At 50.9% G+C, this 17,779-nt stretch overlaps 1 protein-coding gene across 2 annotated transcripts in view; it reads left to right on the top strand.

Moving 5' to 3' along the window:
- LOC144481754 (lysophosphatidic acid receptor 6) overlaps positions 1–10,767 on the top strand; it is a 34,161-nt gene extending 23,394 nt beyond the window's left edge. The window contains exons 1-2 of one of the 2 annotated variants that reach the window (XM_078200903.1): positions 6,737–6,803; positions 9,157–10,767. In XM_078200903.1, the coding sequence (XP_078057029.1) occupies positions 9,198–10,139 (942 nt within the window). In that variant the 5' untranslated portion in view covers positions 6,737–6,803; positions 9,157–9,197 and the 3' untranslated portion in view covers positions 10,140–10,767. Of the gene's footprint in view, positions 1–6,736; positions 6,804–9,156 lie in introns of those variants that run through there. The other variant, XM_078200902.1, reaches the window with a different exon arrangement.
- Positions 10,768–17,779: the final 7,012 nt, after the last annotated feature.

Raw genomic sequence — 17,779 nt, 5'->3', positions numbered from 1 at the left:
CACACTGGAGCATCTCTGCATCCTCCTCACAGCTCACCCTCCCACCCAACTGTGTATCATCTGCAAATTTGGAGGTAATACATCCAGTTCCCTCTTCCAGATCATTAATATACAATATGTGCTCGGACCCCAACTGTTCACATTAGAAATTCATTATTAATCATTAGTATGGCCAAACTACCTAACCTGCACATAGAACATAGAACATAGAAAAACTACAGCACAAACAGGACCTTCGGCCCCACAAGTTGTGCCGAACTCATCCCTACCTTCTAGACCTACATATAACCCTCCATCCTATTAAGCTCCATGTACTCATCCAGGAGTCTCTTAAAAGACCCTATTGAGTTCGCCTCCACCACCACTGACGGCAGCCGATTCCACTCGCCCACCACCCTCTGTGTGAAAAACTTCCCTCGAACATCTCCCCTGTACCTACCGCCCAGCACCTTAAACCTGTGTCCTCTCGTAGCAGCCATTTCCACCCTGGGAAAAAGCCTCAGAGTCCACCCGATCTATGCCTCTCAACATCTTATACACCTCTATTAGGTCTCCTCTCATCCTTCGTCTCTCCAAGGAGAAAAGACTGAGCTCCCTCAGCCTATCCTCATAAGGCATGCCACTCAATCCAGGCAACATCCTTGTAAATCTCCTCTGCACCCTTTCAATCTTTTCCACATCCTTCCTGTAATGAGGCGACCAGAACTGAGCACAGTACTCCAAGTGGGGTCTGACGAGGGTCTTATATAGCTGCATCATTATCCCTAGACTCCTCGATTGATAAAGGCCAGCACACCATACGCCTTCTTAACCACCTCCTCCACCTGCGGGGCCGATTTTAGACTCCTATGGACCCTGACCCCAAGGTCCTTCTGATCCTCTACAGTACTTTCCCTTTATATTGTACTCCTTCATCCCATTTGACCTGCCAAAGTGGACCACGACGCATTTATCTGGGTTGAAGTCCATCTTTGGACTGTGGGAGGAAACCAGAGCACCCGGAGGAAACCCACGCAGACATTCGCTGGAGTTTTGAAGAGGGGGGAATCTCATCGAAACCTATAAAACTATAACAGAAACAGAGAGTGTAGATGCAGGAAGGAGGTTCCCGATGGTGACGGGTGTCCAGAACCAGAGGTGACGGTCTGAGGATACAGGGTAGACCATTTAGGCCTGGACGATCAAAAGGCATTTGATAATCTTTCACAATGCAACTTGTTAGCTTAAAATTTAAGCTCAACAAATGGAAGGGGCATTGGCAGCACAGGTGGGGGCTGAGGGAGTCATGAAGAATCATTTTGAAGAATGAGAAAGCAGCGATTCAGGATGAAGAGCTGTTGTTCACAATGAAAGGAAGTACACAGCGGGACCACCGTTCATTTTGACACGGATCAACATTGGATACACAGGGTAACATTCTGAAACTCGCAGAGAGTCAGGGAGAATATCACAGACTTCAGGAGGACAGGTAAAAGCCTCATGAAATTGGCAAGTGCCACTTAGCCAGGATGTCATGTAAAACCGTGTGTTTTGTTCTGAAGAGTGACAGGGATGTAATCTAAACAGAATGTTACAGCTTTAAAAGGGGGAAGTGGGGGGGGGGGGGGGGGTGGGAGGGTGCGGTTGGGGGCAGGAACAGAGATCATAGAATCCATCAAATCCCTACAGGAGCTCATTCAGCCCATCCAAGCTGCAGAGTCTCGTCAAAAGAGGGTTAATCCCACCCCCCTGCTCCATCCCACGAACCCGCGCATTTACCATGGCCAATCTACCTAACCTACACATCTTTGGACACGAAGGGGCAATTTTAGCATGGCCAATTCTCTTAAACTACACATCTTTGGACTGTTGGAGGAAACCGGAGCACCTGGAGGAAACCCACGCAGACATGGGGAGAACGTGCAGATTCTACACAGACAGTGACCTGGAACTGAACCCAGTTCTGGTGCTGTGAGGCAGCAGTTCCAACCACTGTACCGCTCAATGACAGAGAGTTGGAATATGAATCTTCTGCAGAACTGGTTTCTTTACTGTTGAATTGTAATTGGCCCTATTTTGTTCCATGTGATACTCTGATGACAGGGATTCAGTGGGACGATGTGTACATCAATCGCTCTCGGCAGTTCCAATTAGCAGCACCACTACTGAACTGGGGCCTGAGTTGAAATCTGATTATTTCAATTCTGTGCACAGTGTTCATTCCACAATTCCAGACTGCTTCACATCTCATAGAATCACAGAAATCATAGAAACACTACAGTGCAGAAGGAGGCCATTCGGCCCATCGAGTCTGCGTCAGAAAGTTCTGGGTCAGAAAGTTCTGGGTTAAAGTCCCACTTGAGCCCATACTCCAGTCTAATATTCGTAGTGCCAGCACTGTGGAAGCGCCACGCTGTCAGAGGGTCAGTGCTGAGGGAGTGCCGCACGGTCAGAGGGTCAGTACTGAGGGAGTGCCGCACTGTCAGAGGGTGAGTGCTGAGGGAGTGCCGCACTGTCAGAAGGTCAGTGCTGAGGGAGTGCCGCACTGTCAGAGGGTCAGTACTGAGGGAGTGCCGCACTTTCAGAGGGTCAGTGCTGAGGGAGTGCCGCACTGTCAGAGGGTCAGTGCTGAGGGAGTGCCGCACTGTCAGTAGGTCAGTGCTGAGGGAGCGCCGCACTGTCAGAGGGTCAGTGCTGAGGGAGTGCCGCACTGTCAGAGGGTCAGTGCTGAGGGAGTGCTGCACTGTCAGAGGGTCAGTGCTGAGGGAGCGCCGCACTGTCAGAGGGTCAGTGCTGAGGGAGTGCCGCACTATCAGAGGGTCAGTGCTGAGGGAGTGCTGCACTGTCAGAGGGTCAGTACTGAGGAAATGCCGCACTGTCAGAGGGTCAATGCTGAGGGAGTGCCGCACTGTCAGAGGGTCAGTGCTGAGGGAGTGCCACACTGTCAGAGGGTCAGTGCTGAGGGAGTGCCGCACTGTCAGAGGGTCAGTGCTGAGGGAGCGCCGCACTGTCAGAGGGTCAGTGCTGAGGGAGTGCTGCACTGTCAGAGGGTCAGTGCTGAGGGAGCGCTGCACTGTCAGAGGGTCAGTACTGAGGAAATGCCGCACTGTCAGAGGTTCAGTGCTGAGGGAGTGCCGCACTGTCAGAGGGTCAGTGCTGAGGGAGCGCCGCACTGTCAGAGGGTCAGTGCTGAGGGAGTGCTGCACTGTCAGAGGGTCAGTACTGAGGAAATGCCGCACTGTCAGAGGGTCAGTGCTGAGGGTGTGCCGCACTGTCAGAGGGTCAGTGCTGAGGGAGTGCCGCACTGTCAGAGGGTCAGTGCTGAGGGAGTGCCACACTGTCAGAGGGTCAGTGCTGAGGGAGCGCCGCACTGTCAGAGGGTCAGTGCTGAGGGAGTGCCGCACTGTCAGAGGGTCAGTGCTGAGGGAGTGCCGCTCTGTCAGAGGGTCAGTGCTGAGGGAGCGCCGCACTGTCAGAGGGTCAGTGCTGAGGGAGTGCCGCACTGTCAGTAGGTCAGTACTGAGGGAGTGCCGCACTGTCAGAGGGTCAGTGCTGAGGGAGTGCCACACTGTCAGAGGGTCAGTGCTGAGGGAGCGCCGCACTGTCAGAGGGTCAGTGCTGAGGGAGTGCCGCACTGTCAGAGGGTCAGTGCTGAGGGAGTGCCGCTCTGTCAGAGGGTCAGTGCTGAGGGAGCGCCGCACTGTCAGAGGGTCAGTGCTGAGGGAGTGACGCACTGTCAGAGGGTCAGTACTGAGGGAGTGCCGCACTGTCAGAGGCTCAGTGCTGAGGGAGTGCCGCACTGTCAGAGGGTCAGTACTGAGGGAGTGCCGCACTGTCAGAGGGTCAAGCTCCACACAGACAGTGACCCAAACTGGGAATCGAACCCGGGTCCCTGGCGCAGTGAGGCAGCAGTACTAACCACTGTGCCACCGTGCCGCCCTATTGCAATATCCGTCTGTGAGTGGGTTGTCAAAGGGAGCACGAGCTGTGGTGAAACCCTGAGGAATAATGGCTGATGTATGGTGGGTAGGAGGTGGGAGTGAGATTCTTGGTGATGAGGGGGTGCAGAGGCTGTCGCAGGTCTGTCAGTACCTGACAAGTGGTGCTTCAGAACAAGCAGAGATAAGAACATAAGAACATATGAACATAAGAAATAGGAGCAGGAGTAGGCCATCTAGCCCCTCGAGCCTGCCCCGCCATTAAATAAGATCATGGCTGATCTGACGTGGATCAGTACCACTTACCCGCCTGATCCCCATAACCCTTAATTCCCTTACCGATCAGGAATCCATCCATCCGCGCTTTAAACATATTCAGCGAGGTAGCCTCCACCACCTCAGTGGGCAGAGAATTCCAGAGATTCACCACCCTCTGGGAGAAGAAGTTCCTCCTCAACTCTGTCTTAAACCGACCCCCCTTTATTTTGAGACTGTGTCCTCTAGTTTTATCTTCCTTACTAAGTGGAAAGAATCTCTCCGCCTCCACCCTATCCAGCCCCCGCATTATCTTATAAGTCTCCATAAGATCCCCCCTCATCCTCCTAAACTCCAACGAGTACAAACCCAATCTCCTCAGCCTCTCCTCATAATCCAAACCCCTCATCTCCGGTATCAACCTGGTGAACCTTCTCTGCACTCCCTCCAATGCCAATATATCCTTCCTCATATAAGGGGACCAATACTGCACACAGTATTCCAGCTGCGGCCTCACCAATGCCCTGTACAGGTGCATCAAGACATCCCTGCTTTTATATTCTATCCCCCTCGCGATATAGGCCAACATCCCATTTGCCTTCTTGATCACCTGTTGTACCTGCAGACTGGGCTTTTGCGTCTCATGCACAAGGACCCCCAGGTCCCTTTGCACGGTAGCATGTTTTAATTTGTTTCCATTGAGATAGGAATCCCATTTGTTATTATTTCCTCCAAAGTGTATAACCTCGCATTTCTCAACGTTATACTCCATTTGTCATATCCTCGCCCACTCACTCAGCCTGTCCAAATCTCTCTGCAGATCTTCTCCGTCCTCCACATGATTCACTTTTCCACTTATCCACTTTTCCACTTATCAATAGATCAGCCTATTGAAACTCTCTGTGATACACCAGCTGGCTTCCTCTCTCTCGGACATGCATTCCCTGCTTGCAGAGATGCCACCCAACTTCAAGATTTCTTCTTTGCTTTCTGGATGGTTCTGGAGGAGGGTAAACTGAACTTCCAAGATGGAAGTTCCCTCTCTCTCCGATTGGGCTACATCATAGAAAATTACAGCTCAGAAACAGGCCTTTTGGCCCTTCTTGGCTGTGCCGAACCATTTTTTGCCTAGTCCCACTGACCTGCACTTGGACCCGATCCCTCCACACCCCTCTCATCCATGAGCCCGTCCAAGTTTTTCTTAAATGTTAAAAGTGACCCCGCATTTACCACTTTATCCGGCAGCTCATCCCACACTCCCACCACTCTCTGCGTGAAGAAGCCCCCCCTAATATTCCCTTTAAACTTTTCTCCTTTCACCCTTAACCCATGCCCCCTTGTTTTTTGCTCCCCTAGCCTCAGCGGAAAAAGCCTGCTTGCATTCATTCTATCTATACCCATCAAAATCTTATACACCTCAATCAAATCTCCCCTCAATCTTCTACGCTAGGGAATAAAGTCCCAACCTATTCAATCTCTCTCTGTAACTCAGCTTCTCAAGTCCCGGCAACATCCTTGTGAACCTTCTCTGCACTCTTTCAACCTTATTTACATCCTTCCTGTAACTAGGTGACCAAAACTGTACACAATACTCCAAATTCGGCCTCACCAATGCCTTATATAACCTTACCATAACACTCCAACTTTTATACTCGATACTCCGATTTATAAAGGCCAATGTACCAAAGGCACTCTTTACGACCCTATCCACCTGTGACGTCACTTTTAGGGAATTCTGTACCTGTATTCCCAGATCCCTCTGTTCAACTGCACTCTTCAGAGTCCTACCATTTACCATGTACATTCTACTTTGGTTTGTCCTTCCAATGTGCAATATCTCACACTTGTCTGCATTAAATTCCATTTGCCATTTTTCAGCCCATTTTTCTAGTTGGTCCAAATCCCTCTGCAAGCTTTGAAAACCTTCCTCACTGTCCACTACACCTCCAATCTTTGTATCATCAGCAAACTTGCTGATCCAATTGACCACATTATCATCCAGATCATTGATATAGATGACAAACAACAATGGACCCAACACTGATCCCTGCGGCACACCACTAGTCACAGGCCTCCACTCAGAGAAGCAATCCTCCACAACCACTCTCTGGCTTCTTCCATTGAGCCAGTGTCTAATACAATTTACTACCTCCCCATGTATACCTAGCGACTGAACCTTCCTAACTAACCTCCCATGAGGGACCTTGTCAAAGGCCTTGCTGAAATCCAGGTAGACAACATCCACCGCCTTCCCTTCATCCACTTTCCTGGTAACCTCCTCAAAAAACTCTAATAGATTGGTCAAACATGACCTACCACGCACAAAGCCATGTTGACTCTCTCTAATAAGTCCCTGTCTGTCCAAATATTTGTAGATCCTATCCCTTATCACACCTTCCAATAACTTGCCCACCACCGACGTCAAACTTACTGGCCGATAATTTCCCGGATTTCTTTTGGAACCTTTTTTAAACATCCTTTACAGTTTAGATGTCACAAATGTTTTATCAGTTTCCCACCTGTTTGGAGTCAAATGGTCTATCACTGATGCTTGAGAGAGTAAGGGGGAAGCGAGGGACTGGGGGAGTTGCGTCGATAGATAGATCACACATCCTGTGGTTCTTTCGTGAGGTAACTTATGGATGGCTGATTGCACCTTTTGGCTTTACAAAGCCGCAGAGATCTTTTTGTCTCAAAATGAGTCAGCATGTATTTCTGCACACACGCAATGTACATGTCACCCATGGTATTTGTCAAGTTCAGCAGCCTCTGCCAGCTCCCTCTCTGTTCTTGGGCCATTGGTTCATATTCCCTCTGAGCCATTATTACGGCACTATTTCAGACAATGTGAAAATTATTAAAATTAGTTCAAACTATTTAAAAGCATTTCGACAGTTACATGGGTAAGATTGGTACAGAGGCATACGGGGCCAAATGGGGGAGGCACAGTGGTTAGCACTGCTGCCTCACAGCGCCAGGGACTCGGGTTCGATTCCCGGCTTGGGTCACTGTCTGTGTGGAGTCTGCACGTTCTCCCCTGTGTCTGCGTGGGTTTCCTCCGGGTGCTCCAGTTTCCTCCCACAGTCTGGAAGATGTGCTGGTTAGGGTGCATTGGCCATGCTAAATTCTCCCTCAGTTACCCGAACAGGCGCTGGAGTGTGGCGACTAGGGGATTTTCATAGTAACTTCATTGCAGTGTTAATGTCAGCCTACCTGTGACACTAATAAATAAACTTTAGAAAAACACGAACAATTGGGACTAGCTTAATACTAAACACTGGGCGGCATGGACAAGTTGGGCTGAAGGGCCTGTTTCCATGCTGTAAACTTCGATGACTCTATGACTTTACGTGATCAGTTGCCTCTGCCAGTTCCCTCTCTGTTCTTGGGCCATTGGTTCATACTGCCTCTGAGGCTCTCCCTCCGCCCCCCCATCCTGATCTTGCTTCCATCTCCAGTCTCTTTCCTCTCCCCCTTGCCCTCCCTGAGCTCAAACAAAGAGATAGTCAACAACTTCTGGAAGCGTAGTGGAGAACATGCTCCTTTTCACATCAACAGGGGTGGAGTTGAAATGATCAAGCGCTTCAGGTTTCTAGGTGTCCAGATCATCAACAACCTGTCCTGGTCCCCCAAGCCGACACGACAGTTAAGAAAGCCCACCAGATGGCTAAGGAAATTTGGCATGTCAGCTACAACTCTCACTAACTTTTACAGATGTCTAAGGATCTTTGGTGAATTGCTGCAGTGCATCTTGTAGATGGTACACACTGCTGCTACTGAGCGTCGGTGGTGGAGGGAGTGGATGTTTGTGGATGGGGTGCCAATCAAGCGGGGCTGCTTTGTCCTGGATGGTGTCGAGCTTCTCGAGTGTTTTTGGAGCTGCACCCATTCAGGCAAGTGGGGAGTATTCCATCACACTCCTGACTTGTGCCTTGTAGGTGGTGGATAGGATTTGGGCAGTCAGGGGGTGAGTTACTCGCCGCAGTATTCCCAGCCTCTGAACTGCTCTTGTAGCCACTGTGTTTATGTGTTGAGTCCAGTTGAGCTTCTGGTCAATGGTAACCCCCAGGATGTTGACAGTGGGGGGATTCAGTGATGGTTACAGTATTGAATGTCAAAGGGTGGCACGGTGTGGCACAGTGGTTAGAACTGCTGCCTCACAGCGTCAGGGTCCTGGGTTCAATTCTGGACTTGGGTGACTGTCTATGCGGAGTTTGCACGTTCTCCCCGTGCCTGCGTGGATTTCGCCTGGGTGCTCCGGTTTCCTCCCACAGTCCAAAGATGTGCAGGTTTGGGACTTAGCAGGGTAAATATGAGGGGTTACGTGGATAGGGCCTGGGTGGGATTGTAGTCGGTGCAGACTCGATGGGCGAAGTGACCTCCTTGTGCACTGTCAGGATTCTATTGGTGATGGTCATTGCCTGGCATTTGTGTGGTGCCAATGTTTGATAAATGATTAGAGAGCCATGGTGAATATGGAAAGTGAATCATAGAATCCCTACAGCGCAGAAGGAGGCCATTTGGCCCATCGAGTCTGCACCAACAACAATCTCACTTAAGTCCTGTCCTATCCCCGTAATCCCACATATTTACCCCCCTAATCTGCTGACACTGAGGTGCGATTTAGCATGGCCAATCCACCTAACCCGCACATCTTTGGACTGTGGGAGGAAACCGGAGCACCCGGAGGAAACCCACGCAGACACGGGGAGAACGTGCAGACTCTGCACTGTCACCCGAGCCGGGAATCGAACCTGGGTCCCTTTCGCTGTGAGGCAGCAGTGCTAACCATTGTGCCATCGTGCCGCCACACCGTCCAAAGATGGCCGATCCAGCAGAGAGGACCGTACTAGGCTCGGTATTGGGGGAATGAAGGGGGCTGGGTGATCGATGTTTCGTGGGGGAGCATGTTTCGGGCTGAGAGAGCTGAATGGCCAATTGCTTCAAACTCACCTCCTTTTTTCTTTGTCCCCCCTTCTTGCAGGCAATTCTCGACTCTGGAGATTGCCGGAGCCCTCCGACAGGATGGTGGACGCCAACGGCAACTGCACAAAGGCCAAGCCCTGGACGGACCCCATCTACGCGACAGCCTTCAGTTTCATCTTCCTGTTTGGGCTGCTCTTCAACGTGCTGGCTCTGGTCTTTTTCTTCCGTTTCACCAAAATCCGCTCGCAAACCACCGTCTACATGAAGAACCTGGCCTGCAGCGACCTGTTGCTGGTCACCTCCCTGCCAATCCGCATCTGGTACTACACCAGCCGGCCTCAGCTCCCGCCGCTGCTGTGTGAGCTCAATGGCCTCATCTTCCTGGTCAACATGTACGGAAGCATTTTCTTCCTGACCTGTATCAGCCTGGACCGCTGCGTGGCCATCTGCTTCCCCATGAAGTCCAGGCTCAACGAGCTGCGCAAGTTGGCCGTGTGGTTCAGCACCGGCATCTGGGTGCTGGTGGTGGGCGCCAGCATCCCCCCTTACCTCCTCATCAAGAAGTCCTCCAATGACTCCTGCCGCAACTGCTTCGACAAGGACCCCATCTACGTCACCAACCACGTGACGCTGGTGCCCACCCTGCTGATTGGCTACGGCATCCCACTGGCCACCATCTTGGTGTGCTCGCTCGCCCTCCTGAGGGGGGTGCGGCGAAGCACCGCCACCCGCATGGACTACATTGACTGGCGCAAGATCCGCAACATGGTTCTGGCCAACGTGGTGATATTCATCATCTGTTTCCTGCCTTACCACACGGTGCTTCTTCTCTACTACTTCCATCCGATCGAAGAGCAGGGTTCGCCCCTGTCTGCCAGCTACCGCGTCACCATCACCCTGGCCTGCTTCAACGCCGTCCTCGACCCCCTCGCCTACTACTTTGCCACGGAGACCTTCCAGAAGAGCGTGGGCATGAAGGCCCTGAAGAATGCCCTGACCTCTAACACGGACAGCGCTGAGGGCAACAACCGCTCCCAGTAGCTCATGAACAGCAGCGGTTTGGTGCCGGGGGAGTGTGGGTGTTGGGTGTTGGGTGGTAAAGGATTTGCAGGTAGATACACAGTGACACAGTGGTTAGCGCTATTGCCTCACAGCGCCAGGTTCCCGGGTTCGATTCCAGCCTCGGGTCTCTGTCTGTGCGGAGTCTGCACGTTCTCCCCGTGTCTGTGTGGGTTTCCTCCGGGTGCTCCGGTTTCCTCCCACACTCAAGGGTTAGGTGGAATCATAGAATCCCTACGGGGCAGAAGGAGGCCATTCGGCCCATCGAGCCTGCACCGACAGCAATCTTATCCAGATCGTTTTCCCTGTAACCCCACGTAACCCCTGTTAGTCCCCCCCCCCCCACACTAAGGGACAAGTTAGCATGGCCAATCCACCTAACCTGCACATCTTTGGACCGTGGGAGGAAACCGGAGCATCCGGAGGAAACCCACACAGACACGGGGAGAACGTGCAGACTCCACACAGACAGTGACCCAAGCCGGGAATTGAACCCAGGTCCCTGGCGCTGTGAGGCACCGGTGCCAACCACTGCGCTACTGTGCCGCCCCCATCAAGGATTTGCTATGGGAACATTGCATTTAATTAATGTGCTTGAGTTTTGTGGATGAGGGTTAATGAGGGTGATGTAGTGTCTGTACATAGACTTCCAAAAGGTGTTTGGCAAACAGATAAACATGCATACGAATGAGGAGATGAAATTGGCAAGTCGATTCTGGTCCGCCATGCAGTAAGATCATGGCTGAATTGGCTGTGACCTGGACTCCACATTCACTGCTACCCCTGATGACCTTTGACCCCCTTTTCATTGAGAATATATCCATCTCTGCGGTTAAAAAAAATATTCAATGACCCTGCGTCTGGGAAGAGTGTCCCACAAACTCATGACCCACCGCTGTGACTTAAGGAAGTCATAAAGGCAAAAAACTAGGGCATACCAAACTGCAAAAGCTAGCTGGAGGACTGGGAGAATTTACTGTTCAGCAAAAGACTACTAAAAATAAGATGAAAAGAGCTGAGGTGAACTACGAAACGAAACTAGCAGAAAACATAAACACAGATACTGAAAGTTTCTATAAGTAGATGAAGTGGAAAAGATCAGCTGAAGTAAATGTTGGTCCTTTAGCAGACGGTATTGGTGAGGAATGGGGAACACTGAGCTGGTGAAGACACAAAACCAATATTTTGCCTCTGTCTTCACGGTAGAGAATGATGAAGATTTTCCAAAAGCTGCAGTTAACGCAGAGCAACTTGGTGCAATAACCATCACCAGGGAGAAGGTCATAGGGTCACAGAGTCAATGAGGTTTACAGCATGGAAACAGGCCCTTCGGCCCAACTTGTCCATGCCGCCCGAGGTATTGAATAAACTAATGGGATTAAAGGCAGATAAGTTTCCGGGACCTGATGGCCTGCACCCTAGGGTATTAAAGGAGGCGGCAGCAGAGAGAGTGGATGCATTGGTTGTGATATTTCAAAATTCCTTGGATCCCGGTAAGATCCCAGTGGAATGGAAACATGCTAATTTGGCGCACCCTATTCAAAAAGGGAGAGAGTCAGAAAGTTGGGAACTATAGGCCGGTTAGCTTGACCTCTGAGCTGGGGAAATTGCTGGAATCAATCATCAAAGAGGAGATGACTGAGCATTTGGAAGGACAAAGCTCAATTCACCGCTGTTACCCTGTCATAGATTTCATAGATTTTCATTGAATCCTACAGCGCAGAAGGAGGCCATTCAGCCCATCGAGTCTACACCGACCACAATCCCACCCAGGCTCCACTCCCGCAACCTCACACATCCCACCGTGCTAACCCCTCTGACACTAGGGTTAATTTAGCACGGCCAATCCACCTAACCCGCACATCTTTGGACTGAGAGGAAACCGGAGCACCCGGAGGAAACCCACGCAGACATGGGGAGAATGTGCAGATTCCGCACAGGCAGTGACCCCCAAGCCGGGAATTGAACCCGGGTCCCTGGCACTGTGAGGCAGCAGTGCTAACCACTGTGCCACCCACCATGCTATCAAAATCCCTCAGGATCTTATATGTTTCAATAAGATCAAATCTCATTGTTCTAAACTTCAACAGCTACCCTGTATAAGTGGAGCGAGACATTTCTATTTGTATATTACTATACAAGGAGAGCGAGACATTTCTATCTTATCTTCCACTCTCCTTGCAATAGACCACAATATTCCATTTGCCTTCCTAATCACTTGCTGTACCTCCACGCTAATTTTCTGTCACTCGTGTACCAGAACACCCAGATCCCTCTGTAGCTCAGAGTACTTCAATCGTAGAATCCCTACAGTGCAGAAGGAGCCATTCGGCCCATCGAGTCCGCACTGACCACAATCCCACCCAGGCCTCATCCCTGTAACCCCACATATTTACCCTGCTAATCCCCCTGACACTGAGGGCGGGATTTTCTGCAGGCACTTGCCCCCGGAGCCACAACGTCCCGCCCGAGGTCAATGGCACTTTGCATGGTCTGTGTCCTGTCTGCTATGATTCCCATGGCAGGCAGGACGGGCAATTCTGCCCTGGGGGGGCGACTCAGCACGGCCATTGAACCTAAACAGCACATCTTTGGGCTGTGGGAGGAAACCGGAGCACCCGGAGGAAACCCACGCAGACATGGGGGAGAACGTGCAGAGTCCACACAGACAGTGACCCAGGCTGGGAATCGAACCCGGGTCCCTGGCGCTGTGAGGCAGCAGTGCTAACCAATTTGGTTAAACAATTTTCCGCACTTCTCTCCTTCCTGCCAAAGTGGACAAGTTCACATTTTCCCACCTTATCTCTGTTTGGCAAATTTCTGCCCACTCACTTATCCTATCTGTAGCCCTTTGGAGATTTCAAATGTCCCCTTCACAGCTTGCTGTCCTACCTATATTTGTGCTATCAACAAATTTAGCAACTGTACATTCATAGAACATAGTACATAGAACATAGAACAGTACAGCACAGAACAGGCCCTTCGGCCCACGATGTTGTGCCGACCTTCATCTGAAACCAAGATCAAGCTATCCCACTCCCTACCATCCTGGTGTGCTCCATGTGCCTATCCAATAACATTCAGTCTCTTCATCCAAATCATTGATATAAAGTTGTAAATATGTGTAGCACTGATTCTAAATAGCACATAACAGATGGTGAACAGTAATTTTATTGATTGGAATAAAGTATATTATTAAAGTTTATTTATCAGTGTCACAAGTAGACTTACATTAACACTGCATTGAAGTTACTGTGAAAATCCCTCAGTTGCCACACTCCAGTGCCTGTTCGGGTACACTGAGGGAGAATTTAGCACGGCCAATGCACCCTAACCAGCACGTCTTTCAGACCGTGGAAGGAAACCGGAGCATCCGGAGGAAACCCACGCAGACAACGTGTAAACTCCGCACAGACACTGACCCAAGCAGGAATCGAACCCAGGTCGCTGGGGCTGTGAGGCAGCAGTGCTAACCACTGTGCCACTGTGCTGCCCCGGGTCCCTGGCGCTGTGAGGCAGCAGTGCTAACCCACTGTGCCACTGTGCTGCCCCGGGTCACTGGGGCTGTGAGGCAGCAGTGCTAACCCACTGTGCCACTGTGCTGCCCCGGGTCCCTGGCGCTGTGAGGCAGCAGTGCTAACCCACTGTGCCACTGTGCTGCCCCGGGTCACTGGGGCTGTGAGGCAGCAGTGCTAACCCACTGTGCCACTGTGCTGCCCCGGGTCCCTGGCGCTGTGAGGCAGCAGTGCTAACCACTGTGCCACTGTGCTGCCCCGGGTCCCTGGCGCTGTGAGGCAGCAGCGCTAACCACTGTGTCACCGTGCTGCCCCGGGTCCCTGGCGCTGTGAGGCAGCAGCGCTAACCACTGTGTCACCATGCTGCCCCGGGTCCCTGGCGCTGTGAGGCAGCAGCGCTAACCACTGTGTCACCGTGCTGCCCCGGGTCCCTGGCGCTGTGAGGCAGCAGCGCTAACCACTGTGTCACCGTGCTGCCCCGGGTCCCTGGCGCTGTGAGGCAGCAGCGCTAACCACTGTGTCACCGTGCTGCCCCGGGTCCCTGGCGCTGTGAGGCAGCAGTGCTAACCACTGTGTCACCGTGCTGCCCCGGGTCCCTGGCGCTGTGAGGCAGCAGTGCTAACCACTGTGTCACCGTGGTTGCAGAATAATAATCCATTTAAGACAAACGGGAGGAAGAATTTCTTCTCTCAGCAAGGTGAACCTTTTGGAATTCTTTAGCCCAGGAAGCTGTGGAGGCTGAATCTGAGGTTTGTCATCAGTTGAGGGGTTAAGGGTTATGGAGTGAAGGCAGGAAAGTGGACTCAAGGGAGTGTTAGGTCAGTCATGATCATATTAAATGGCAGAGCAGGCTTGAAGGGCTGAATGGCCTCCTCCTGTTCCCATTTCTTAAAGTCTTATGAATGAGGAGAGGCAATAGAAAATTAAAGGTATGATTGGAAAGAAAATTTGGAAAGAAAGTTTGGCATGTCTGCTACGACTCTCACCAACTTTTACAGATGCACCATAGAAAGCATTCTTTCTGTTGTATCACAGCTTGGTCTGGCTCCTGCTCTGCCCAAGACCGCAAGAAACTACAAAAGGTCGTGAATGTAGCCCAATCCATTATGCACTCCACCCTCCCATCCATTGACACTGTCTACAGTTCTGGCTGCCTTGGCAAAGCAGCCAGCATCATTAAGGACCCCACGCACCCCGGACATTCTCTCTTCCACCTTTTTCCATTGGGAAAAAGATGCAAAAGTCCGAGGTCACGTACCAACCAACTCAAGAACAGTTTCTTCCCTGCTGCCATCGGACTTTGGAATAGGCCTACCTCACATTAAGTTGATCTTTCTCTACACCCTCGCTATGACTGTAACACTACACTCTGCACTCTCTCATTTCCTTCTCACCTTCTTGAAAACATTCAATCATAGAGTCCCTTCAGTGTTTAAGGAGGCCATTTGGCCCCTCAAGCCTGCATCAACAACAATCCAGGCCATGCCCTATCCCGTTAAGCCCACATATATACCCTGCTAGTCCCCCTGACAGTAAGGGGCAATTTACCGTGGCCAATCCATTTAATCCGCACATCTTTGGAGTGTGGGAGGAAACCGGAGAACCCGGAGGAAACCCACACAGGGGAGAATGTGCAGACTCCACACAGACAGAGATCCGAGGCCGGAATTGATTCTGAGTCCCTGTGAGGCAGCAATGCTAACCACAATGTTTTGGCCTCAACTACTTTCTGTGGTAGTGAATTCCACACATTCACCACCCTCTGGGTGAAGAAATATCTCCTCACCTCAGTCCTAAACGGTCTATCCTGTATCCGAGACTGTCATCCCTAATTCTGGACTCCCCCACCATTGGGATCATCCTTCTTACGTCCTTTTAGGATTTTATAGGTTTACTATGAGATTCCTCTGGGAATAGAACCCGGGTCAGTGGCGCTGTGAGGCAGCATCGCTAACCACTGTGCCACCGTGCCATGTGATTTCTCTTCTGTTAGACTGGAATCATTAGCCATACATAGAAACGTAGAAACTAGGAGCAGGAATAGGCTATTTGGCCCCTTGAGCCCGCTCCGCCAGTCTTTTTGATCATGGCTGATCATTGAATTCAATATCCTGATCCCCACTTCCTCCCATATCCCTTGATCCCGTTAGCCCCAAGAGTTATAATTAATTTCTTCAAATCATGCAACGTTTTGGCCTCAACTTCTTTCTGTAGGAGTGAACTCTACACATTCACCCCCTCTGGGTGAAGAAATTTCTCCTCACCTCAGTCCTAAAAGGTTTACCCCTTACACTCAAACTATGACCCCCATAGTCTGGACTCCCCCACCATTGGGAACATTCTTTCTGAATCTACTCTGTCCGACCCTGTTAGAATTTTATACATTTCTATGAGATCCCGTCTCACCCTTCTAAACTCCAGTGAATATAATTCTAACCAAATTAATCTCTCCTCATATGACAGACCTGCCATCCCAGGAATCAGCCTGGTAAATCGGCTTGGTCATTTTCATAAACGACCTGGATGAGGAAGTGGAGGGATGGGTTGGTAAGTTTGCTGATGACACGAAGGTTGGTGGGGTTGTGGATAGTCTGGAGGGATGTCAGAAGTTACAGAGGGATATAGATAGGATGCAAGACTGGGCGGAGAAGTGGCAGATGGACTTCAACCCAGATAAATGCGTAGTGGTCCATTTTGGCAGGTCAAATGGGATGAAGGAGTACAATATAAAGGGAAAGACTCTTAGTACTGTAGAGGATCAGAAGGACCTTGGGGTCCGGGTCCATAGGACTCTAAAATCGGCCCCGCAGGTGGAGGAGGTGGTTAAGAAGGCGTATGGTGTGCTGGCCTTTATCAATTGAGGGATTGAGTTTAGGAGTCTGGGGATAATGATGCAGCTATATAAGACCCTCGTCAGACCCCACTTGGAGTACTGTGCTCAGTTCTGGTCGCCTCACTACAGGAAGGATGTGGAAAAGATTGAAAGGGTGCAGAGGAGATTTACAAGGATGTTGCCTGGATTGAGTGGCATGCCTTATGAGGATAGGCTGAGGGAGCTCGGTCTTTTCTCCTTGGAGAGACGTAGGATGAGAGGAGACCTAATAGAGGTATATAAGATGTTGAGAGGCATAGATCGGGTGGACTCTCAGAGGCTTTTTCCCAGGGTGGAAATGGCTGCTACGAGAGGACACAGGTTTAAGGTGCTGGGGGGTAGGTACAGGGGAAATGTTTGGGGGAAGTTTTTCACACAGAGGGTGGTGGGCGAGTGGAATCGGCTGCCGTCAGTGGTGGTGGAGGCAAACTCAATAGGGTCTTTTAAGAGACTCCTGGATGAGTACATGGGACTTAATAGGATGGAGGGTTATAGGTAGGCCTAAAAGGTAGGGATATGTTCGGCACAACCTGTGGGGCCGAAGGGCCTGTTTTGTGCTGTAGTTTTTCTATGTTCTATGTTTCTAAATCTTCACTGTACACCCTTTGCAAGGTAGCATGGTGGCACAGTGGTTAGCACTGCTGCCTCACAGCGCCAGGAACCTGGGTTCGATTTGCAGCTTGGGTCACTGTCTGTGCGGAATCTGCATGTTCTCTCCATGCCTGCGTGGGTTTCCTCCGGGTGCTCCGGTTTCCTCCCTCAGTCCGAAAGGCTGGTTCGGTGCATTGGCCGTGCTAAATTCTCCCTCAGTTTACCCGGACAGGTGCTGGAGTGTGGCGACTAGGGGATTTTCACAGCAACTTCATTGCAGTGTTAATGTCAGCCTACTTGTGACACTAATGAAATAAACTTTAAAACTTTTAGCAAGGACATCCTTCCTCAGATAAGGACACCAAAACTGCACACAATACTCCAGGTGTGGCCACACCAACGCCCGACACAATCGCCATCAGACAACGTTCTGGCCTCAACTTCTTTCTGTGGTAGTGAATTCCACACATTCACCACCCTCTGGGTGGAGAAATTTCTCCTCACCTCTGCCCTCTGGATATGATGACCCAGCAGACAGATCTGTCTGCCCCAGTCGTCTACAGACAAAGACAGCCATTGGCAGTTCGAATCTCGAATCGTGATTTCAATGGCCTAAGCATTAAGTGTACAGCACAATGGTTTCA

Source organism: Mustelus asterias, chromosome 31 (genome assembly GCF_964213995.1).
Source record: "Mustelus asterias chromosome 31, sMusAst1.hap1.1, whole genome shotgun sequence".
NCBI lineage: Eukaryota > Metazoa > Chordata > Chondrichthyes > Carcharhiniformes > Triakidae > Mustelus > Mustelus asterias.
This window is presented reverse-complemented; position numbering and strand designations above follow the sequence as displayed.